Source organism: Prunus avium, chromosome 5 (assembly GCF_965620075.1).
Source record: "Prunus avium chromosome 5, drPruAviu1.hap1.1, whole genome shotgun sequence".
In the NCBI taxonomy this organism is placed as follows: domain Eukaryota; kingdom Viridiplantae; phylum Streptophyta; class Magnoliopsida; order Rosales; family Rosaceae; genus Prunus; species Prunus avium.
The window spans coordinates 18,585,395-18,607,021 of record NC_142288.1 but is presented as its reverse complement, the minus strand read 5'-3'; the positions used below and the strand labels follow the sequence as shown (position 1 = coordinate 18,607,021).

Sequence of the window (21,627 nt, the reverse complement as noted above, 5' to 3'; positions counted from 1 at the left end):
AATAGATTCACCACTTTGTCATCAAATGTCAAAAAGAAAGGACTTGAAGAGTGAATTTAATTGACTCCTTAATAAACATGTTCGATAATTCCGTATGCAAGTAATTTCTCATGAACCCATGAAAAACATTTCATCGACCTCTAAATTCATTCAAATATAGAGATAAGGGTAAATTATGATCACATATAAAATTAGGGCCTCTACGAACCAGTCATTTTCTCATTGCTGACAAGTAACTTTATTTCCATAACGCAAATAAACTCATCCAAGACAGATTTACTGCAATTTTATCATCTTAATCTCCGGTATACCTTGGCTTGCGCTTCTCAGCAAATGCTGCTAGGGCTTCCAAGCGATCGTTTGTGTTCAAGGTTTGTTCATAGCATTCTTCTTCTAGTGCCAAAGATGAGGTTTTATGCACCTCCAGTCCCTCGTCAATAGCTTTTTTTGCCATCCTTAGTGCTATGGGACCCTGCTAAAACTATATTTCATAAATTTGATTGCAACCATTACTTGTAACTTTTTTCTTTCTTTGCCGAATATGAAAATTTCAAGTTGAAATTAGTTTCTACAGTCAGGATTTTCTTTTCAGTGCACCTATTACAATTTGGTCATTAAAACGAAAGAGGCAATTGTTCAGTTTTCACGTGATAAAGAAGTTTCAGCTATAGACATCGACTTTGATAGAGATTTTGGAGTGTAGATTTCATTTTTAGATTGCTCTCAACTACAATCTTCCCCCATCGACTAGAAAATAGAAAAGTGAAATAAAATAAAATCTCAGTGAAGCTCTAGTGGATCACATAATTTCATACCTTCTCATTTATATTGCGAGCAATTTCAAGTGCCTTTAGATGAGCTTCACCATCAGGAACACAGTAATTTACCAGACCTGCAGTAAGGCACAATCTCACGTCAAAAGAAATAAAAAAAGAAAAACAAAACAAAAGACCAAATCAAAGCTTTGGAGTAGACATACCAATCGACATTGCTTCTCTGCCACCAATCTTCCTGCCAGTGAATATGAGTTCCTTTGCTAATGCTTTTCCCACAATTCTAGGAAGTCGCTGTGTTCCGCCTGCCCTGTGAATGGACGTAATCAAGAGAGGTTGATCTGTCACTTCATGAATAATTCCAAAGAACGGAAAGAAGAGAAAAACAATTGAAAAAAAGAAAAGAAATAGTAAAATAAGAAGTAATTGTGTGGAAAGAAATTTTTCTAGAAAGGTAAACGATATCAATAGTTTGACATGCAATTAAAAGCCTCCCATCTGTTATGGGATAAGCAATGGTCTGCTTCTAAACTCTCTTATAAGAAGTTGAAACGAAAATGGAGGTTGGGTTCGTCAAACAAGATGCAGGTGATCTGCAGTCCTTTGAGGAGTTTGAACTCATTACTGAGATTTAGCACATACCCCGGAATTATAGCAAGTCCTGTTTCTGGCAAGCCCATCACTGCTTCTTCTCCTAAGCCATATATGGTGGGGGGAAAAAACCACAGACTGAGCATTATAAAGCATTTAAGTAGCTTGATATTTCAATGAGCACAATTGCGATCAGTATAAAATGGAATTACCACATATCCGGAGATCGCATGATAAAGCCATTTCAAGTCCACCGCCCAATGCTGCTCCTTCAATCACAGCAATAGTAGGAATACAAAGTGCCTAATTGTATTAATTTAAGCACGTCAGATAAGTGTCAAACAGAAAAATGGAACCAGGACCTTTTATGGGAGTGAACATACCACACTAGACACCAACAGCATGACAGAGTAAAATTAGTACATATAATGAAGTCTCAACATATCCTGGACATGAGTATCTAAGTATTTTTATCTATGTGCACAGTGTTAATATTACATGTCCACCATTATACAACACTCATGTATGCATATTAGATGCCCACCATTAAACTACGTATGATACCAAAACAAATGCATTTTTGGAGTGTTGTACAGAATCGGAAACACTTTCGGCATAAGAATGAGCATCTCTCATCATCAGAAGCTCACTATCATGATTTGAACACCAGATCAGCGCAAATTCCACATTTTATAATAGCACATTGTGCATTCAATTTGTCTACCAAAATGCAACAAGAAACCTTGAAAATCTTATTGGGCAGATTTAATTATAACTCTGCTCTCCGACCTCCAAAATGCAAATTGAAGGAAAACCTGCTACCCTCTGGGACAGGTGAGCATACCAAGTATCAGCTATGTCAAAACCAACTACTCAACTCCAAAAGATGTTCCAATTATTATCATCCTCAAAGAGATTTTAATACAATGCAATTGAAGAAAAGGTAACCTCTAAAAACGAGAATGTGGCACGCAGCGTGTTGACAAAATCTCGAACTTCAGATGAACTCATCATTTTGCGTTCCTGTCAATCAATTAAAAGGGAAGGACAATTTGACTAGTGAGCACTATCTTCTCCTGTATATATGACCACAGTTCAATACAACTTAAGTAAATCAAACATGGAAAAAAAAATTAACAGAAAAGAGTTACAAGCATAACTAAGAGAACTTAATTGAAGAGTTCTTTGCACATCCAATATAAATTTCATTCGAAACATAACATTGATTAAATGAAAAACATAATTAAACTCCTACCTTCAAATCCGCGCCAGCACAGAACACCTTGGGCACTTTGCTGCGGATCATCAAAACATTAGCAGAAGAGTCCTTACTTATAGCTTCAAAGGTATTCTGCAACCCTCTCAGCATATCTTTCCCTATTGCATTTCTCACCTCAGGCCTCTCCAAACTAACCTCAACAATCCCTGTTGCCAAAACAACCAAATCAGTTTCTGCTTTGTGGGTCATAGAAAATAGGCATAAACAGATATAACCCATTTCTTCTTACGCAATTTGGAATTGAAATTTACCTGAATCGGAGTCAGAGAGTCTGTGAAGGCTGACGGAGTGAGAAGGTGCTTGATCCAAAATTAGACTGCGGCGAGCTTGGTAAAGCCATTGCTGACTCTCTGGAAATGCAGAGGTTCTGGGTTTGTAATGTCTCAGTGACCTGCTTACGGCTCTCAAAGCAGCCACCATTTTCTTTCACAAGCTCAAGTTCAAGAGGTTCCAGAGTAACACAAATCTTACGTTCGTCAATTGGAGGGAACTCAGCGCGGGACTCGGCGGTTGGAGTGGTTTGTCGACGGTTGGAATTCAGTCGGACTAGTCAGCTATTGCGTGAGTTTGAGAAAGAGTGGCAGAGAGATAGAGCGCCCTGGGAGGAGAGAGGACTTCAATACAAGCGTAATCAAGTAAGTATGCATTCAATTTTTTGTTAGAATTTTTTAATTGAGTGCCTTTGATTTGATTCAACTCAATTTTATTTGACCAAAAAAAAAAAACCTAACATTTTAATGAATAATAGACTTTCAATTTCACCTTTTTCTTTTTGCGAAAGTTAGAGGGAGTGGGGAAAAATTCATACACACGGATAAAGGTATGAGCCAATCCGACTAACACCCGATTGGTCAATTTCCCCCTTATTCAAACTGACTCGAACTCACTCCCGCAATCCCTTTATTTTTTCTTTTTTTTTTCTTTTTCTAGTTGTCAATATTTTTTTTTTTCATAATTAATATGTTTTTATCTATATGTTTTCTATATTTTTAGTTGTAATTAATAAAAAAGGAAAGGAAAAAAAAAAAAAAAAGTGGAGAGATGGAGATAACTACCACATCCTCGAAAATTCTACTTAATTTATTTTATTCGATGGAAACCTTAATTTTGATGGGTCTGTGCATAGTACGGGTAAAGCTGATGCAGGGTTTGTTATTCGTGATCACTGGGAAGTTCTTAAACTTGCTGGCTCTATTCCTTTGGGTTATTGTTTAGTGTTGGAGGCTGAGGCAGCAGGTGTAGAGTTTGGTCTTGCTACTGCACTACGATTTGGTTTTAAAAATATTCCTGTTGAAGGTGATTCACAGGTGCTCATACTACGTCTGCTACAGCAGGTGTAGAGTTTGGACTTAGACAAGTTGGTTAGAATGGATGTGCTCCCAACTTTACACCCGAGTTCGAATTTCCCTCTCTATAATTTAAATGAGATTAAAGTAGAATATCGCTTGTATAAAAAAAAAATTATATTGATTCCAACACGGCATGGCCCTTTTATACTTAGTCTAAAGTCATCCCTTCATATTGGGTTGTGAATGAATTTCGGCTATCAACTTACTTTGTGTTCAACAAATAAAAACTTATTGTCACTTGTATATACATGGAAATTAAAACAAATTCAAACTATCTCACAACAAATTATAATAGAACATTAATATGAAAGATAATTTAGGCATGCGCCAGTATGAAGTTTACAATTTTAAATCAGATTCATGCATGCAAGTCATTCTAGTAGGACATTTGACAATTTTGAATTAGATTCATGCATACAAATTAATCTTTGGTGTAAATGAATTCCCATTAGGAGAGATTTGACAATTTTAAATTAGATTCATGCATTCTAATCATTCTTTGTTGTTGTTAACTTATTTTGTATATTATAGGTTATTTCGGTTTACCAGTTAATCAAATAATTATTCTTTAAATACGGTGGTCTCAGACAATTTGTGAAAACACATTGTTTTATTGTTTTCAACAATTTTGTTAGTTGCTTCAGCGTCTCCTCAGATAACCATTGATTGACCTACTATATCACTTGAGCCTGAACTTTCTTGTTTTTATTTTTATTTTTAAAGGATCACTGTCATACAAATTCATATCTTAGGATTTCATTTTGTGAAGGCGTTTGAGGATTAATTACTGTTTGTTTTCAATTAGACGCATTTCAAAGAAGAACAATACGACCAAACACTTCCCGGATCTAAAGCGACAACCTTCTCGAAATATATTTTGAGTAATTTTTTTCTTTTTTTCTTTTTCAGTTTCATTTTGAAATCTAAACTCCAATAAGAACCTTAGGAAAATTCCCTATTTTATTTAGTTTTTTCTTGATTTATATTCTTTTTTGCTTTTTACAATCAGCTGATCTTGAATTTAGATCTCAACATCAGCTCATAGGCCACATAAGTTGTGACTCGTTAAAGCCAATAATTTTTTAATTTATTTTTAAGGTATCATCATTTTATAGATATCTCAAAGATTATTCCAGTGAAAGTTTACAGTTTGGAAAAATAAAAAAAGGGGAAAGCCTATTTTCACAAATTTCTGATTTAAAACATAATTATTTTCATATTTTGATGTCCATTTAATTGATGTAGTTTTCAAATAATTTTATTAGAAATTGGCTTTTCTTATTGTTTCTCTAATTAAATTATGTTTATCATTGTAGAAAGAGTCTTAGTTTGTGCACACATGAAGGGAACAGTCGGCTGCTACAACATTAATGGAAGAAAGCCCAAACAGAAATTTGTGGTACAAGAAACTTGCTCGAGATATTATCGAATCTATGATTTACCAGAAAATGTAAAGGTATAGTGTATATTACATACTCTTTTTTTTTCTAAACTTTCTCGAGACGTCTGATACTCTTAACAGACTCATTGCGTGTTTGTGGATGGCTACAGTTATTCCGGTGGACGAGATCTATGCAAGTATTGTGCATAGAACACGTCGATCTTCTTTAGCACAAAGCCTCCGTGGTTGGAAAATCGAGCGTAGACAAAGATCTAAAGGTAATGTGTATATATATATATATATATATATATATATATATGAAGAGATTAATTTATAGAAAGTGAAAGTTTGGGTATGATTGTTGGTGTAGTACTTCTCCTATGTGGCAAAAGCTCGTATGATTTAAGTAATTTTTTTTTTCAGATTTTTGATTTAACAGCTTGTTAAAGAAGAGGAACTGCCCTTAATGTGCCATCAATGTCAGAGGAATGACAATAGCAGGGCGAGATTTGAAAGATGGAATAAGAAAGTCCCCCATGTTGATGAAGTTCGGAGGGACAAAGAAATAAGAACGTTGTTTGGCTTGGCATACGTCGAGATCGAGCTCCTGGACGCCTTTCTTGACGCATTTTGTCACCCATTCGGCCACGTGAAGTTCGAAAGCCTTGGGATTCAAGTACATTATCCAAGGGACTAAAGATTGTGACCTCAATACTGTTAGTAAAGTCAAAGACAAAACATAGACATCCCTAAATGGCTTGTCTACCACCTTGTTACTTTTCCTTGTTTTCATATTCCTTGTTTTAGGGATGGAAACTCTCCATGTTTCCCTCCATGTCTTGTGCATTGTTTGTAACTAATAATCACCTTGTATACTTGTATATCTAACCCTTCACTAAGTAAGAAACTCAATTGGCAGATTTGAATTCTCTGCAAAACCTATCTTGTTCTTCTTATTATACATTCTCAACTCTCTCAATTACACTATATTTGGCATGGTATCAGAGCAATCGATTTTGGTTGCCTCTGCATAACCTTGTTCTTGCCTAAATCTCTACCTATCCTTGCCCATAATTTGCTGTTATATTATTCCTACCTCATACTTTGCCTTGCCTCAAAATTGGTCTTGATCACAAGCCCTTTTTGTGCTCTTGTTTGCTGAAGTTTTAAGCTATTTCTTCCTCTACATCCTTTTATATACTTACCTCATGGGTGACACCAACGACTCCATCAACGACTCCACGGACGACTCCTCTAAAATCGACTCCACCAAGATCGACTCCACAACACCACCACCACCCCGGTCCTCTCATGACTACTCTCCAATTACTCCTGATAAGTTGGATGGGTCCAACTATCCTGCATGGTCTCGTAGTGTTCGCTTGGCCATCACTGCTCGTCGTATGGCTGGTTTCATTAATGGTAAAAAGATTGCCCCTGCCATTGATGATCCTAGCTATGAAGCTTGGGATGAAGACAACTGTTTGGTGCAGTCATGGCTCCTCAACTCCATGACCAAAAATGTACGTGCCTTATTTGATCACTGCTCAACGGCTTATGCGGTGTGGGACGCAGCTCGGAAGACATATACTGTCACACAGAATAGCTCCAAGTTGTACCAACTCCGTCGTCAGTCAGTCACCACCTCTCAAAGTGGTGAACCTGTGAATGTATTCTACGAAAAATTACACATAATATGGCAGGAAATTGACAGCCTCCGTCCCTGCAAACATACCAATCCCGATGATGTGGCTCTTCACCAACAAGCACTTGAGGTGGAACGTGTGTACGATTTTTTGGGAGGACTCGATCCCAACTTTGATTCCGTTCGTAGTCGGATTCTTGCCATGAATCCGCTTCCAGCAGTCATTGAAGCTTATGCACTAGTGGTAGAAGAAGATAATCGCCAATCTTCCATGCTTGGCGGTGGGAGTGCAATGGCGGTCAAGCCATATCGGCCACCACACCGTACGTCCTCCGGACTTCCCCCCCGGGGTCCCAAAACTGACAATGCAAAGGGAACTGAGAAGTGCACTCATTGTGGTGGTGATCATCTTGTTGAGAAGTGCTTCAAGCTTCATGGTTATCCTGAGTGGTGGGATGCTTTCAAATCCCGCAACAAAACACCCAAGGCAGCATGTGTTATAACTACCGATGCCTCTCCATCTTCCACCCTACTCTCCGACTCCGAATCAGGTACACAACCCACTACATGGATAATTGACACAGGTGCCACTGATCATATGACTTTTGACTCTACTATGTTTTCCACAATATCTTCTAAGTCTCGTCATCCTTACATCACTAGTGCCAATGGAGTCCCCTCTAATGTTGCTGGTGAAGGAACTATATCACTTTCCCCTTCCTTATCTTTATCTCATACACTACTTGTTCCCTCCATCAATTGCAATTTGCTGTCTGTTGGAAAATTACTTGACTCACATAACTGTTATGCCACATTCTATCCTTCCCATTGTCTTTTTCAGGACCTCACGACTCACGCGACGATTGGGCATGGTAAACGAAGAGGGGGGTTGTATTCCTTGACGGTCTCTTCACCACCAAGGGCAGCTCATACTCAAGGTTCCAGCTCACAAGCTCGCAATCAACATCAGATTTGGCTTTGGCATCGTCGTCTAGGACATCCATCCTTTGGCTATCTTCAACGTTTGTTTCCGTCTTTGTTTCGTGGCCTAGATCATTCTCAGTTTCAGTGTGAAACCTGTGTATTGGCCAAAAGCCATCGAACTGTTTTTCCCTTAAGTGATAATAAAACGGAATTCCTTTTTGATTTGGTTCACTCTGATGTTTGGGGTCCTGCTAAAGTTTCTTCCAATGGCAAAAGATGGTTTATTACATTTATTGATGATTGTACTCGCATGACTTGGGTATATTTACTAGCTCATAAAAGTGACGTTTCCGCTGCAATCCGTGAATTTCATGCTATGATTACCACACAGTTCCAAGCTTCCATCAAAGTATTCCGGTCTGATAATGGTGGGGAATATGTGAACAATGTCTTGGCACATTTCTTTCGAGACCAAGGCATCATTCATCAAACCTCCACATCTTTCACTCCGCAACAAAATGGTGTCGCAGAGCGAAAGAATCGACAATTACTTGAGGTTACTCGTGCTTACATGCTGGATAAATCGGTCCCTCACTACTTATGGGGACATGCCCTTCTTTCTGCAGTATATGTAATTAATCGAGTGCCGAGTAGTGTTTTGAAGTTTGAAACTCCACTGAACACCTTGGCTCGTCATGTCTCTCTTCCTACAGTCCTCAAGCTGCCTCCTCGCATATTTGGTTGTGTTGTATATGCTCATGTTCCATCTCATCAAAGAAGTAAGCTGGACCCTTGTGCCATTCGATGTGTGTTCGTTGGGTATGGATCAACTCAAAAGGGATACAAGTGTTACCATCCTCCTACTCGTAAGCTCTTTGTCACTATGGATGCCACATTTCATGAAGATTTATCCTACTTTAAAGCTGCTATGCCCCCTTCTCTTCAGGGGGAGAGAAGGAATGAAGAGAAGGAAGAAAAGGAAGAAAATATCCAAGTCTGTGACAAAACGACCGGTCGCAACCCAGAAGCGATCGGTCGCTTTCCTGAAACGACCGGTCGCACTGACCACAGCGACCGGTCGCATTGCTCCAGCGATGATGAAGATCGACTCTGTGACAAAACGACCGGTCGCAACCCAGAAGCGACCGGTCGCTTTCCTGAAACGACCGGTCGCACTGACCACGACCGGTCGCCTTGCTCCAGCGATGATGAAGATCGACTCTGTGACAAAACGACCGGTCGTAATCCAGAAGCGACCGGTCGTCGTGACAAAACGACCGGTCGCACAGAATCCAGCGACCGGTCGCCAAGCACCAGTGAACTTCAAAATTTGGACATCGATGAAGGTATTGGAAAATTGTCGTTCTTATTTGGTGAAGATCCCGGAGGAGACAATTCAAATGGTTGCTGCGATCAACAACAAAATACAACCCCTTCTTCTCAACCATCGGACCAGTCGTCTCGTGATGAGGAAACACTTGAGGTAATTCCCGAAGCACCTAATGCTATACCATACACTCTCCCACCTAGGACCACTAGAGGAAAACCCAAGCCTCAATATTGTCCTGACCTTACTGCCAAATCTAAATATCCCATTAATAACCATGTTTCAACTCATAGATTGTCAAAGTCATATGCATCATTTGTCAATCAATTATCTACTGTATGTGTTCCAAATAAGTGGCAGGATGCTATAACAGATTCCAGATGGGCTGAAGCAATGGCGATTGAAATGGAAGCTCTGGAAAAGAATTCTACATGGGAAATGGTCCAGTTGCCACAAGGGAAGAAACCAGTTGGATGTCGGTGGATATACACCATTAAATACAAAGCTGATGGATCCATAGATCGATACAAAGCTCGATTAGTGGCCAAAGGGTATACACAAACATATGGAATTGACTACCAAGAGACATTTGCACCTGTTGCCAAGATCAATACCGTACGTGTTCTCATGTCATTGGCTGCAAACCTTGATTGGCCACTTTTGCAGTATGATGTAAAGAATGCATTTCTTCACGGGGAATTGCAAGAAGAAGTGTATATGGAACCACCACCAGGGATCTCCATGGCACTTGGTCCCAACACCGTGTGCAAGCTGAGAAAATCATTATACGGGCTAAAGCAGTCACCACGAGCCTGGTTTGGAAAATTCACAGATTCTATGAAGCGCTTTGGGTACACTCAGAGCCACTCGGATCACACTTTATTCTTAAAGCGTCGTGGTGACAAACTTACGGCCCTTATCATCTATGTTGATGATATGGTGGTTACCGGTAATGACAATGAAGAAATGAAGAATCTGCAGAAGCTCCTTGCTAGTAAATTTGAGATGAAGGAATTAGGTGAGTTACAATATTTTCTTGGCATAGAAGTTGCTAGATCAACACATGGCATATTTCTATCCCAACGAAAATATGTGTTAGACTTGTTAACAGAAACTGGAATGCTTGATTGTAAGCCAGCTGACACACCTATTGAGCAGAACCACAAGTTAGGGATGTATCCAGACCAAGCACCCACTGACAAAGAAAGGTATCAAAGATTGGTTGGGCGACTGATTTATCTATCACACACACGCCCCGACATAGCTTATGCTGTGAGTATGGTGAGTCAGTTTATGCATCAACCAAGTGAGGCACACATGAATGCAGTAACTCGGATCATGAGGTACTTGAAGGCTGCCCCTGCCAAAGGGTTGATATTCTCCAAACATACACATATGAACCCAGAAGGATACACAGATGCGGATTGGGCAGGATCCATCACAGATAGACGTTCTACTTCTGGATACTTTACATTTGTGGGGGGCAACTTAGTCACTTGGAGAAGTAAGAAGCAAAAAGTTGTGGCTAGATCAAGTGCTGAAGCAGAATTTAGGGGAATGGCTCAAGGAGTTTGTGAATTGCTCTGGTTACGGAAATTACTGAAGGATCTGGGAATTAAACCATTGAAAGCTACAAACTTGTACTGCGACAATAAATCAGCTATCGAGATAGCACATAACCCAGTACAACACGACCGTACCAAACATGTGGAAGTCGACCGACACTTCATCAAAGAGAAACTAGAAAGGGGTATAATCAAGTTTCCATTTGTAAACTCGGAAAACCAACTTGCTGACATCTTGACGAAGGCCGTATCAAGTAAAGTTTTCCATGACTCACTGGACAAGTTGGGCATGCGTGATATCTTTGCACCAACTTGAGGGGGAGTGTTAGTAAAGTCAAAGACAAAACATAGACATCCCTAAATGGCTTGTCTACCACCTTGTTACTTTTCCTTGTTTTCATATTCCTTGTTTTAGGGATGGAAACTCTCCATGTTTCCCTCCATGTCTTGTGCATTGTTTGTAACTAATAATCACCTTGTATACTTGTATATCTAACCCTTCACTAAGTAAGAAACTCAATTGGCAGATTTGAATTCTCTGCAAAACCTATCTTGTTCTTCTTATTATACATTCTCAACTCTCTCAATTACACTATATTTGGCAAATACCATAAGAACGATCATGGTAAAGGAAACACATAAATGGCGACCATATGCAAGAGTTTTTTACTCAATGATGTAGATATTGAGAAGACATGTACACATATGTGAGAATGGTGACAATCGTTCCACATTAGAAGGTTATAAGGAGTTGGCTCGTATCTTTCATTGTTAATTGGCATTTGAATTTTAAAACGATGTAGTAGAGTTTTGCTGAAAATTTATACAAGATCCAATCAGACATTGCTGAAATAACATCAACACTTTTGGTAGGGCGGGGGTACCGAATAAGTTGTTTACTTGAGGTCATACTAAACTTAAATGTATTATTCAATACCTACCAACCGAATGTTCTAGTGTAGCAAACGAAAGAAAATATAGTATATAATGCTTTGACACATATCAAATTTCAATTTGTTGGTGGTTGTAAAATCAAATTTCAATATTGTAAATCGGCATTGTTTAAAAATTCTGTTGGAAAAATAGTAGATTTAAAAAAAAATAATTTGTAGAATAAAATAATCTACGAACTATGGATAAAAAATAATAAAAAAAGTTTCAGTCATCAGATTAGGGCAAGCCCAATGAGGATTGTAAATCAAACTTCACCACCTTTGGGCTGAGCAACCCTTGCCAAAAACTCATCCCCAATGAAGCCAAAAAAAGGAGCAAAACTGGGTCTCCAAATGCTTCAGCCCAACGGAGCACTGCAACTAAATGCCTGAATATATGGGCGTGGTTGAAGCCCCTAAAACCCGCGGGGCCCTATGCGAAACAAAAGCTGGGGCGTATTTGCTCTGTATTTTGAGCCCTAACCATAGCCCCATACATTCATTTTGAATTTTAGAGCCTCAATCGTTGGATGCCATTTTAGATTTGTTTGGAGCTCTAAACGAAGCTCTATTTGCTCCTTTTAGAGCACTTCCAGCAAGGAGGCCTAGGGGGAGGGCTGGGGGGGGGGTTTGGGCCAAAATCCGTTTCCAGCAACAAAAAGTTGCCCGGGCAGAGTGTGGGACCTAGCAACCTGGGCTAGCCCGAGGGCAAGTCTGGCCCTTGTGCTGGCCCGAGGGCAAGGCTGACGTCAGCATGTTTGACGAGCCTGCTATAGTAACCCCAACAGCCAGCTTCCACGTGTCGACACCTGGGCTCTCCGATCTGATTTTTTCCTCCAATCCAACGACATCCAATTTGTATGCAATAAAAAAAATGAAAAAAATGAAAAAAAATATTTAAAAAATACCCAAAAGTTCTGAATTTTTTTTCTCTATAAATACCTACCAAAACTCTTCACTTTCAACACCTTATTTGTCCTTTTACTTTTATTTATTTTTATATTACTCTATTTACTTAAGTTTACAATGTAAATAAGGAAGTACCCCCCATTTGGATTCAAATAAAAATACTAGAAAATCAAATTCCCACCAAATCAAAATATGAAAAATCGATTTTAGTGCAAAATACGATTTAGGCAAAAAATGATGGCTCATTAAGTCAATATATACTTCGTCCTAAAATCTCATAAAATCAAGTTTTGTTATTTGATGTGTAAGGAACAAAAGCCGCCAAAAATTATCTTGAGAAAATGATTATTCCGAAAAATCATTTTTCATACTTAGTCAATATTACACCTCCGCTAAAAAATTTATGGGTCCGTCAATGCACATAGGAACCCAAAAATATTGTCCAAATTAATTATTTAGGTAAACAAATTTGTGAAAAAAACAAAAAAAATGAATAGTGTTTGCCCTTTGCCATGGAAACTGCTGGAAACCAACATTGCTAGGGCAGCCACTATTCACATGAATAGTGGCAGCCCTAGCCCCCCCCTTGCCATGGCAAGGGGCAACTGCTGGAAGTGCTCTTAGAGCCCCATTCATCATGTTGCTCTTATTTGGGTAAGATAATTTAACAACAATCACTCCTATTTAAAATATCGTTGAATTTTAGGACCAGTTTGACATTGTTGTGTTGTAATCTCTGTTAGATTTGCTTCAGCCGTTTATGGGCCAGTTGTTTTATGACGGCTGGTATTTGGCCCAGCTCTCTTGTGGCCTTTTGTCGTCCATTTTATCTTGAGCCCTTTAACCCTAACGCGAGTGAGACGACGTCGTTTTCGTTTAAAAATCAGTCTTTTATTCCCATCTACCGTTTCAATTTTCAGCTTTGTGAGTCTTATCTCCCTCGTTTACTCTTTAAACCCTAAAACCCAAATAAAACAAAGCAGAGCAAAACAATGGCTGAGAGAGGCGGCGGTGGAGAACGTGGAGGCTTCGGGCGCGGGTTCGGTGGGCGAGGGCGAGGCGGCGACCGCGGACGTGGTGGCAGGCGTCGTGCTGGCCGGCGCGAGGAGGAGGAGAAGTGGGTCCCAGTGACGAAGCTAGGCCGTCTGGTGAAAGAGGCGAAGATCTCCTCCCTGGAGCAGATCTACCTGCACTCGCTCCCGATCAAGGAGCACCAGATCATCGATGCACTTGTGGGCCCCAACGTCCTCAAGGATGAGGTCATGAAGATCATGCCGGTCCAGAAACAGACCCGGGCCGGGCAGAGAACCCGGTTCAAGGCCTTCGTCGTCGTCGGTGACAGCAACGGCCACGTTGGGCTCGGCGTGAAGTGCAGCAAGGAGGTTGCCACTGCGATACGTGGCGCAATCATATTGGCCAAGCTGTCTGTGATCCCCGTGAGGAGAGGGTACTGGGGGAACAAGATCGGGAAGCCCCATACGGTACCGTGTAAGGTCACCGGGAAGTGTGGTTCCGTCACTGTACGAATGGTGCCTGCGCCACGTGGCGCTGGGATTGTTGCCGCTAGGGTTCCGAAGAAGGTGCTGCAGTTCGCTGGGATTGATGATGTGTTTACTTCCTCCAGGGGCTCCACTAAAACTTTGGGAAATTTCGTCAAGGTTTGACCCAAATCGCTGTCGTTTTGACCCATTTCAGTATTATTATTTTATTAAATTGAATTCTATGATATGCTTTTTGCTGTATATGTTTGTTGTTTCTCCATGAAATATGATGATGTTTCAAACTTAGATTTGTGCACACCCATCAGAATTGGCACTGTAAAATGTAGTATAAATTTAGACAGTCAATCAAGAAATCGCCATTTTTGTCTGAAATGTTTGGAAAATGTAGTACTTTAGACAGCCAATCAAGAAATCCATGTTTTTTTCAGAAGTTTGAATTGTCAAAATGTGATTCTGATGGGCATAAACACCCATTTCTGGGAACCCCGTTAGGTCTTTATGATGATCGAAAATACCTTTATGATGCTGGTGGTTATATCTGTTTTTAGGAGGGTGACTAAGTTTTTGGTATTCTTTTACGTATCTATAACGCAGTGTTATATTATATCTTTGGTATTTGTATGAGTAATTGATGTGGTGTGAATGTAATGCCTCGTTTTTGCAGGCTACTTTTGATTGTCTGCTGAAAACTTATGGGTTTCTGACACCGGAATTCTGGAGGGAGACTCGGTTCACAAAATCTCCATTCCAAGAGCACACAGATCTTCTGGCCAAGCCAACTGGTAAGCTGCTCCTGGAGAATGTTGAGAGGGTTGAGGCTTGAGGTGCGTGGGATTCCAGCCAGAGGGAAGAGTTTCCAAACCAATTTTTTTAGGAACTTAGCTTATGTCTTGGCACTGAAGAAAGTAATAGTATGGTGTTTCTTGGGTAGTTGACTGTCTTGAGTTTACTAATGATGGCAAGTTACAAGAATCAATTTCATCCCTTTCACAATTATTTTGCTTACTCTATGTTCCAATTATTTTGCAAGTGCATCTTTGAGAGTTAGTCCTTTTTATTTTTTTGGTGACACTTTAGAACGGCCAAAGCAGCAAGGACAAAGTCCAATACAAGGAGACACCACCCTAGATAACCAGGGCAGCAAACCAAGTCACCCAGAACAGAGGAGAAATGGGTTTGCTGTATCCAAATTTGCTCATGTTGGGTAAATTCTCCCCTTCATTGCATGTGGATTGTTGAAGGCCGATCGCAATGCAAGTCTCTGGCTCTCTTAATCATGGGACTTTTTAGAAAAGGGCATTATTTAAAATGTTTAATGCTCCAAAGAAAAAACAATAGCTACCAAGTACAATGCTTGGCTTTGATATATTAGGAGTCATTTCTCCTCAACACATGATGTGGCCTCCTTAAAAAACGACATTTGTATTTTTTTTGTTTGTTTCACCGACTCTCTCTCCTCTTCTTCCCCTGCTCTCTCCTCTCATCTCTTCGTCTCTGCCTCTTCCCCTACAATTCTTTAGAAGAAAATTTCAGCCCATTTCTCTTCCCGATCGCTGCCATTTTCCATCCTCAGTGCAACGTCGACCGCCATCTTCCATCTCCGCGTCACCTCCCCTTCCTCCATTCTCCATTCTCTCTCCAATCACTCTTCCTCCATCATCATCATCATCATCCAATCAGTCCTCCTCCATCATCATCACCCAAACACTAGGTATTTATTAGGGAGTTCTGAAAATTTTGGGAATGGTGGAAGAACAGGGTACAACTTGGGGGAGAAAATTTTTCTCCAACATCGCTCTCTCTCCTCCATATCTGAGTTGCAGGGAAGGAGATGAAGAGATGAGAGATGAGAGAGCATGTGAGGAGAGGAGATTGGGCGAAAAGAGAGAAAGAGTGGGTGAAATAAAAATTAAAAAAAAGAAGAAGAAGAAAATAACAAAAACATGTGTCGTTTGTAAGAGGCCACATCTTGTTTTGAAAAGGAATGGCTCCTGATATATCAGAAGCCAAGCATTGTCTACCAACTAATACAATCCATATTTCGGAGCCACACATACGTGGCCTTTGTTTTTACCCACCCACTTTTTCACATATAAAACCCCAGAGTAGACCCCCTAGTTCCTACCAAAATTTTAAAAGGCGAAACATTTTTTGTCGCTAAGCCTTGAAACATTGAGGCGTAAGCCTTTTATGACATGATTTTTATTTTATTTTAAGAAAGAAATTTAAGTTTGCATATTAGACTGAGAATAATGTAATATCAAATAACTAAGATGTTCAACCACAAGGTGTGGTGCGGTTGGCAAACTGCTACATCCAGTTGGCAGACTACCTAGTGCCTCAATGGTAGGAGTTTGAATGCAGTTGGGAGTACTTTGTGGTCAAGGGCAAGCCGAACCCCGAGTGGGGATTAATCTCACCATTTGGGGTGTGGAGACACCTCATGGTATTTTACCAAAAATATAACTAAGATGTTCCCAAAAAAATAAAAATAAAAGGTTTTACTATAGACAAAACGCACCGTTGCATTTAAAATAGCATCCCTACCGTTCCATGATGACATGAGGTGAGAGGAAGGGATGGACAACATCCTCACTGTCCCATTTTTTATTTTCTTAATTTGGTGATTGATCCATTGTTCTATTTTTTTTTCTTTCAGTTTTTTTCATATGCTAAGAAGGTTTGAGCAAAACACATCGTTTCATTTAAATAAAACTCATCCATCATCATATACTCAAACGACATCGTTTTAATGAGAAACTTAAAAAGGAACAACGCATCATTTTCCTCGTGCAGCGCCTTTATGCCAAAAAAAAGAAGTATGCAATTCTCCAGACTTGCCATAGTAGATACAATTTTTAGCTACCAAAACAGAAAAGCCTCTTTGAGGCATTTAATCGAACAAGTGGTGAGCACCATCAAAGGGGCAAATTCCAGCCTCTCCAGGTGATTTTTCGGCGAAAGGAGGTGCAGTTGCACCTTATTGCACCTTAATAGGTATGCCACTGCCGCTAAGTGGTAACAAATAATAACTAGTGAGGTAAAAATGTAGACAAAAAAAAAAAAAAGTAGGGAAAGAGATGACTATTCAAATAATTTTTCCATGATCACAATAATGTGAGAATTAGTTTTGATGCTCAAAGAAACGTGTAAATTACTAAATTTTTTTTGCATGTAATTGTTTTTGGTAATTAACATGTACTTGTTATAAATATAGATATCAAATGATATACATGTGAATTCTACTTCTTTGAAAAACAGCTTGTAGAGACATTATAAATATCAAATGTGGTAGCATATAATCATAGAGTTATCAGCAACATGGTGGATAAGGCTCTAGAAGAGGAATGGAAGTGGCAGGGGGTGGAATCCCGTTGTGTGTGAGCTGAAGTCATCATTTCCATTCATTTTGAGTGAGTTACTGGGTATTAAAGTAATACGACAACTCACTATTTATGACACGATCCGTTTAATAAATCGATTATATAGGTATTTTAATGGGTCATGATGGATTGACTTGAAAATGATTTGAATTTTTATCGTGCTGGTTGAAATCACTAATTTCTATGCGGGTTAAACCTACTAATTTTCTATACGGATTGACCTGAAAATGATCTGATATAGTGGCGTTTGCTACAGCTGAGTTTTGTTTGGTCGTCTATTGGGCTTTAATTTGGTTGGGCTCGTTGTTTAGCTACAGCTGAGATTTGGCCCAGCTCTCTTGTGGACTTTTGTCGTCCATTTTATCTTGAGCCCTTTAACCCTAACGCGAGTGAGACGACGTCGTTTCTGTCCAAAAGAAAACATATCAGTCTTTTATGGTCCCATCTACTGTTTCATCATTTTTCAGCCGCGTGAGTCTCATCTCCCTCGTTTACTCTCTCTAAACCCTAAAACTCAAGCAAAACAAAGCAGAGCAAAACAATGGCAGAGAGAGGCGGCGGCGGAGAACGTGGAGGCTTCGGGCGCGGGTTCGGTGGGCGAGGGCGAGGCGGCGACCGCGGACGTGGTGGCAGGCGTCGCGCTGGCCGGCGCGAGGAGGAGGAGAAGTGGGTCCCAGTGACGAAGCTAGGCCGTCTGGTGAAAGAGGCGAAGATCTCCTCCCTGGAGCAGATCTACCTGCACTCACTCCCGATCAAGGAGCACCAGATCATCGATGCCCTTGTGGGCCCCAACGTCCTCAAGGATGAGGTCATGAAGATCATGCCAGTCCAGAAACAGACCCGGGCCGGGCAGAGAACCCGGTTCAAGGCCTTCGTCGTCGTCGGCGACAGCAACGGCCACGTCGGGCTCGGCGTGAAGTGCAGCAAGGAGGTTGCCACTGCGATACGTGGCGCAATCATATTGGCCAAGCTGTCTGTGATCCCGGTGAGGAGAGGGTACTGGGGGAACAAGATCGGGAAGCCCCATACGGTGCCGTGTAAGGTCACCGGGAAGTGTGGCTCCGTCACTGTACGAATGGTGCCTGCTCCACGTGGCGCTGGGATTGTTGCCGCTAGGGTTCCGAAGAAGGTGCTGCAGTTCGCTGGGATTGATGATGTGTTTACTTCGTCCAGGGGCTCCACTAAAACTTTGGGAAATTTCGTCAAGGTTTGACTCAAATCGCTGTCGTTTTGACCCATTTCATTACTATTATTTTATTGAATTGAATTCTATGATATGCTTTTTGCTGTATATGTTTGTTGTTTCTCCATGAAATATAATCATGTTTCAAACTTAGATTTGTGCACCCTCAGAACCCATCAAAATTGGCACTGAAATGTTTGGAAAATGTAGTATACATTTAGGCAGTCAATCAAGAAATCCATTTTTTTTTTTTCTGAAATGTTTAGAAAATGTAGTATAACTTTAGACAGCCAATCAAGAAATCCATTTTCGTCAGAAGTTTGAATTGTCAAAATGTGATGCTGATGCATAAACACCCATTTCTGGGAACCCCTTTAGGTCTTTATGATGATCGAAAATACCTTTACCCAAAACTCGAACAGAGGCATGAGAAAACCCTAACCAAAGTTGTTATATCTGTTTTTAGGAAGTTTTTGGTATCCTTTTACGTATCTATACCGCCGTGTTATATTATATCTTTGGTATTTGTAAGAGTTATTGATGTGGTGTGAATGTAATGCCTTGTATTTGCAGGCAACTTTTGATTGTCTGCTGAAAACTTATGGGTTTTTGACACCGGAATTCTGGAGGGAGACTCGGTTCACAAAGTCTCCATTCCAAGAGCACACAGATCTTCTGGCCAAGCCAACTGGTAAGCTGCTCCTGGAGAATGTTGAGAGGGTTGAGGCTTGAGGTGCGTGGAATTCCAGCCAGAGGGAAGAGTTTCCAAACCAATTTTCTTAGGAACTTAGCTTATATTTTGGGGCTGAAGAAAGTAATAGTATGGTGTTTCTTTTTGGGTAGTTGACTGTCTTGAGTTTACAAATATGTCCAATTTGTTTTCATTTAATTGAAATCTTCTTATGCTCGTCTGGATTCAAATTGCCGGTGCGATCTTGTCAAAAAGTGAAATTTGTAAGGTCTGTTTGGATCTATGGATTTGATTTGAGGGATTTGAATCTGAAGAGCCAAAATCCAAACCATATTATTTGGGGTAACCTTTCGATTGATTGATTTTCCCGAAAAATTAAGTTTTTAACTAGAATTTGCACTCAGCTTTATTACCATTTGGTACTAGTTGCACTGTCGTTACTATATTAATTGAACCGACGCTTGCCCGACAAAGCTTATTTTTGGTGATGTGTTGAGATATTAGCACTCATACATTAACATTCCTCAAAAATAAAACTCAGTGTTGTTCCTGATATTACAAAAATGAATCCTACAACGATTCATTCAGTTTCTTCAGCTACAAGTTATCACCACGGTTTTTCAGCTACAAGTTATCAGGATGGCTGAAATTGAAGGAAAACCTTCGTTAGCCCTCTTATTTGTTGGAATTGGCCCTCCATCCGGGCATGTGACCTGCAAGTAATAATCAAAATTCTTAAAAACTAAGGAATAATTAGATGCAAGTACATTGCCACACAATATCAACTGTTGAACTAGTTAATTATTCAAAGTGTCGGAGAAAATGGAGTAAATTGGAGAGGTCGAGGCCGAGAAGATGAGCGAGCGCGGAGCAGAGACATTTTTCACAAACAAAAGCCAGAGGAAAGAGAGATAGTATGTGGAGATAGAGATATACCACTCAACTTTTAAGTATCCATATCTACATCCGATATGTGGGATTTGATTTGATCACATACTTGTCTAATTCGTTTCCTTATTTTTCGTTACTTGTTATAATTTGGTGAATTATGTTTCATTGGAAGTGGAGGGATATGCCGGAACAGCTGTACAAAATCATAACTGAATATCTGAAAATACATCTCTGAATCCTTAGTTTAAATTCCAACAAATTTAAATAAGAAAAAGGAATCTTGAGTTTCGGTTTTAAAAAAAAAACATAATTAATTAGAAAAGTAGAACCCGCGTGACTTGATTGCCAGGCAAGAACCCCAAAATCCTAATCTAACTAGGAAACTAGTATATATATATATCCTAATAGCTAGCCGTGCATTTCTCATTTCTACTCTCAACGCCTCACTTTCAGTCTCAGGGTCTCCCTTCAACCTGCATTCTTCCTTTTTCCATTTTTCTTAGAGTTTGCTGCTCTACCCGCATTCTTCCTTCTTTCATTATTCTTAGAGTTTGCTGCTCTTGTTGTTGTTATGGCCGATGAGTATTGGGAGGTGTTGGGCGATCCCTATTACGCCACACGTATCCTCGAAGTCTCCGAATTACCCGAAACCGCCATGAAATCCCAATTGTGGCTAGACATCAACGCCACAGTCACACAAATTGTGTTGCCCTCGAATTTAGAGGACGATGAGGATTTGGAAGATCACTACAAATTAATGATGTTAGAAGACGATCACATGGGCCAACCCACCGAGAGCTTCGATTACCACGACAAACTTGAGATTGACCTACTAATTGAGGACTGCTCCAAGTCATCTATTTTGGCTACCATATCCAACGAGCTATCCAAGTCTATCCACGTCTCGTCCCAGGACCTTCGGTGCGTCGCTGCTACTATAGTCCATGACGCCTCACGGAGTCTTGTTGGGAGAGTGTGTAGCAGCGGCAGCAGGGGGTTACGTGTGCATATGGAGGCGTGCATCAAGATTGATGCGATCGTTGAGGACGTGGCGGCGGATGATGAAGTGCAGCCCGCGTTTGTACCGGCGAGTAAATCTGCAATTGAGAAGCTGGAGAGGGTGAGAGTGGAAACGGCTGGGGTTTGTTGTTCGGTTTGTATAGCGGAGATTGCGGTGGGTTCGGAAGGTCGTGGTCTGCCATGTTCGCATATTTACCACGAAGCTTGCATCGTGGAGTGGTTGGAGAAAAGCCACTTCTGCCCTCTGTGTCGTTTCTCCTTGCCTGCCTAGTCCTAGTCCAA

At 40.4% G+C, this 21,627-nt stretch overlaps 4 protein-coding genes and 1 long non-coding RNA gene across 5 annotated transcripts; 4 read left to right on the top strand and 1 right to left on the bottom strand.

Moving 5' to 3' along the window:
- Positions 1 to 163: 163 nt before the first annotated feature.
- Positions 164 to 3,320, bottom strand: LOC110756447 (ATP-dependent caseinolytic (Clp) protease/crotonase family protein). Its single transcript, XM_021957885.2, has 8 exons — positions 2,895 to 3,320; positions 2,620 to 2,789; positions 2,313 to 2,387; positions 1,577 to 1,667; positions 1,416 to 1,467; positions 980 to 1,083; positions 816 to 892; positions 164 to 472 (listed from the first exon to the last, which is right to left on the bottom strand). The coding sequence occupies exons 1-8, from the start codon at positions 3,061 to 3,063 to the stop codon at positions 296 to 298; spliced, it is 915 nt and encodes a 304-aa protein (XP_021813577.1). The 5' UTR covers positions 3,064 to 3,320; the 3' UTR covers positions 164 to 295.
- A 1,987-nt stretch (positions 3,321 to 5,307) lies between these two features.
- On the top strand, positions 5,308 to 6,082 carry LOC148294453 (uncharacterized). The gene is made up of 3 exons (XR_015835999.1): positions 5,308 to 5,448; positions 5,544 to 5,651; positions 5,797 to 6,082. It is a non-coding gene; the product is annotated as an uncharacterized LOC148294453 (long non-coding RNA).
- Positions 6,083 to 6,120: 38 nt separating this feature from the next.
- On the top strand, positions 6,121 to 8,151 carry LOC148294452 (uncharacterized). Its single transcript, XM_088253558.1, has 2 exons — positions 6,121 to 7,569; positions 7,860 to 8,151. The coding sequence occupies exons 1-2, from the start codon at positions 6,582 to 6,584 to the stop codon at positions 7,892 to 7,894; spliced, it is 1,023 nt and encodes a 340-aa protein (XP_088109684.1). The 5' UTR covers positions 6,121 to 6,581; the 3' UTR covers positions 7,895 to 8,151.
- A 5,436-nt stretch (positions 8,152 to 13,587) lies between these two features.
- LOC110756479 (uncharacterized) lies at positions 13,588 to 15,173 on the top strand. Its single transcript, XM_021957921.2, has 2 exons — positions 13,588 to 14,333; positions 14,842 to 15,173. The coding sequence occupies exons 1-2, from the start codon at positions 13,668 to 13,670 to the stop codon at positions 14,998 to 15,000; spliced, it is 825 nt and encodes a 274-aa protein (XP_021813613.1). The 5' UTR covers positions 13,588 to 13,667; the 3' UTR covers positions 15,001 to 15,173.
- A 2,837-nt stretch (positions 15,174 to 18,010) lies between these two features.
- On the top strand, positions 18,011 to 19,767 carry LOC110756476 (uncharacterized). Its single transcript, XM_021957920.2, has 2 exons — positions 18,011 to 18,767; positions 19,317 to 19,767. Exons 1-2 carry the CDS (start codon positions 18,102 to 18,104, stop codon positions 19,473 to 19,475), a joined length of 825 nt encoding a protein of 274 aa, XP_021813612.1. The 5' UTR covers positions 18,011 to 18,101; the 3' UTR covers positions 19,476 to 19,767.
- The last annotated feature ends 1,860 nt before the right edge of the window (positions 19,768 to 21,627 follow it).

Bases quoted from the DNA above. Each gene is read 5' to 3' on its own strand.
- LOC110756447 (XM_021957885.2), bottom strand. From the start codon at position 3,063: ATGGTGGCTGCTTTGAGAGCCGTAAGCAGGTCACTGAGACATTACAAA. The intron at 1,084-1,415 runs GTATGTGCTAAA...GTCCATTCACAG, and splicing joins GGACTTGCTATAATTCCGGG to GGCAGGCGGAACACAGCGAC. The intron at 473-815 runs GTATGAAATTAT...TAGTTTTAGCAG, and splicing joins CTCGCAATATAAATGAGAAG to GGTCCCATAGCACTAAGGAT.
- LOC148294452 (XM_088253558.1), top strand. From the start codon at position 6,582: ATGGGTGACACCAACGACTCCATCAACGACTCCACGGACGACTCCTCT. The intron at 7,570-7,859 runs GTACACAACCCA...TGTCTTTTTCAG, and splicing joins ACTCTCCGACTCCGAATCAG to GACCTCACGACTCACGCGAC.
- LOC110756479 (XM_021957921.2), top strand. From the start codon at position 13,668: ATGGCTGAGAGAGGCGGCGGTGGAGAACGTGGAGGCTTCGGGCGCGGG. The intron at 14,334-14,841 runs GTTTGACCCAAA...TCGTTTTTGCAG, and splicing joins CTTTGGGAAATTTCGTCAAG to GCTACTTTTGATTGTCTGCT.
- LOC110756476 (XM_021957920.2), top strand. From the start codon at position 18,102: ATGGCAGAGAGAGGCGGCGGCGGAGAACGTGGAGGCTTCGGGCGCGGG. The intron at 18,768-19,316 runs GTTTGACTCAAA...TTGTATTTGCAG, and splicing joins CTTTGGGAAATTTCGTCAAG to GCAACTTTTGATTGTCTGCT.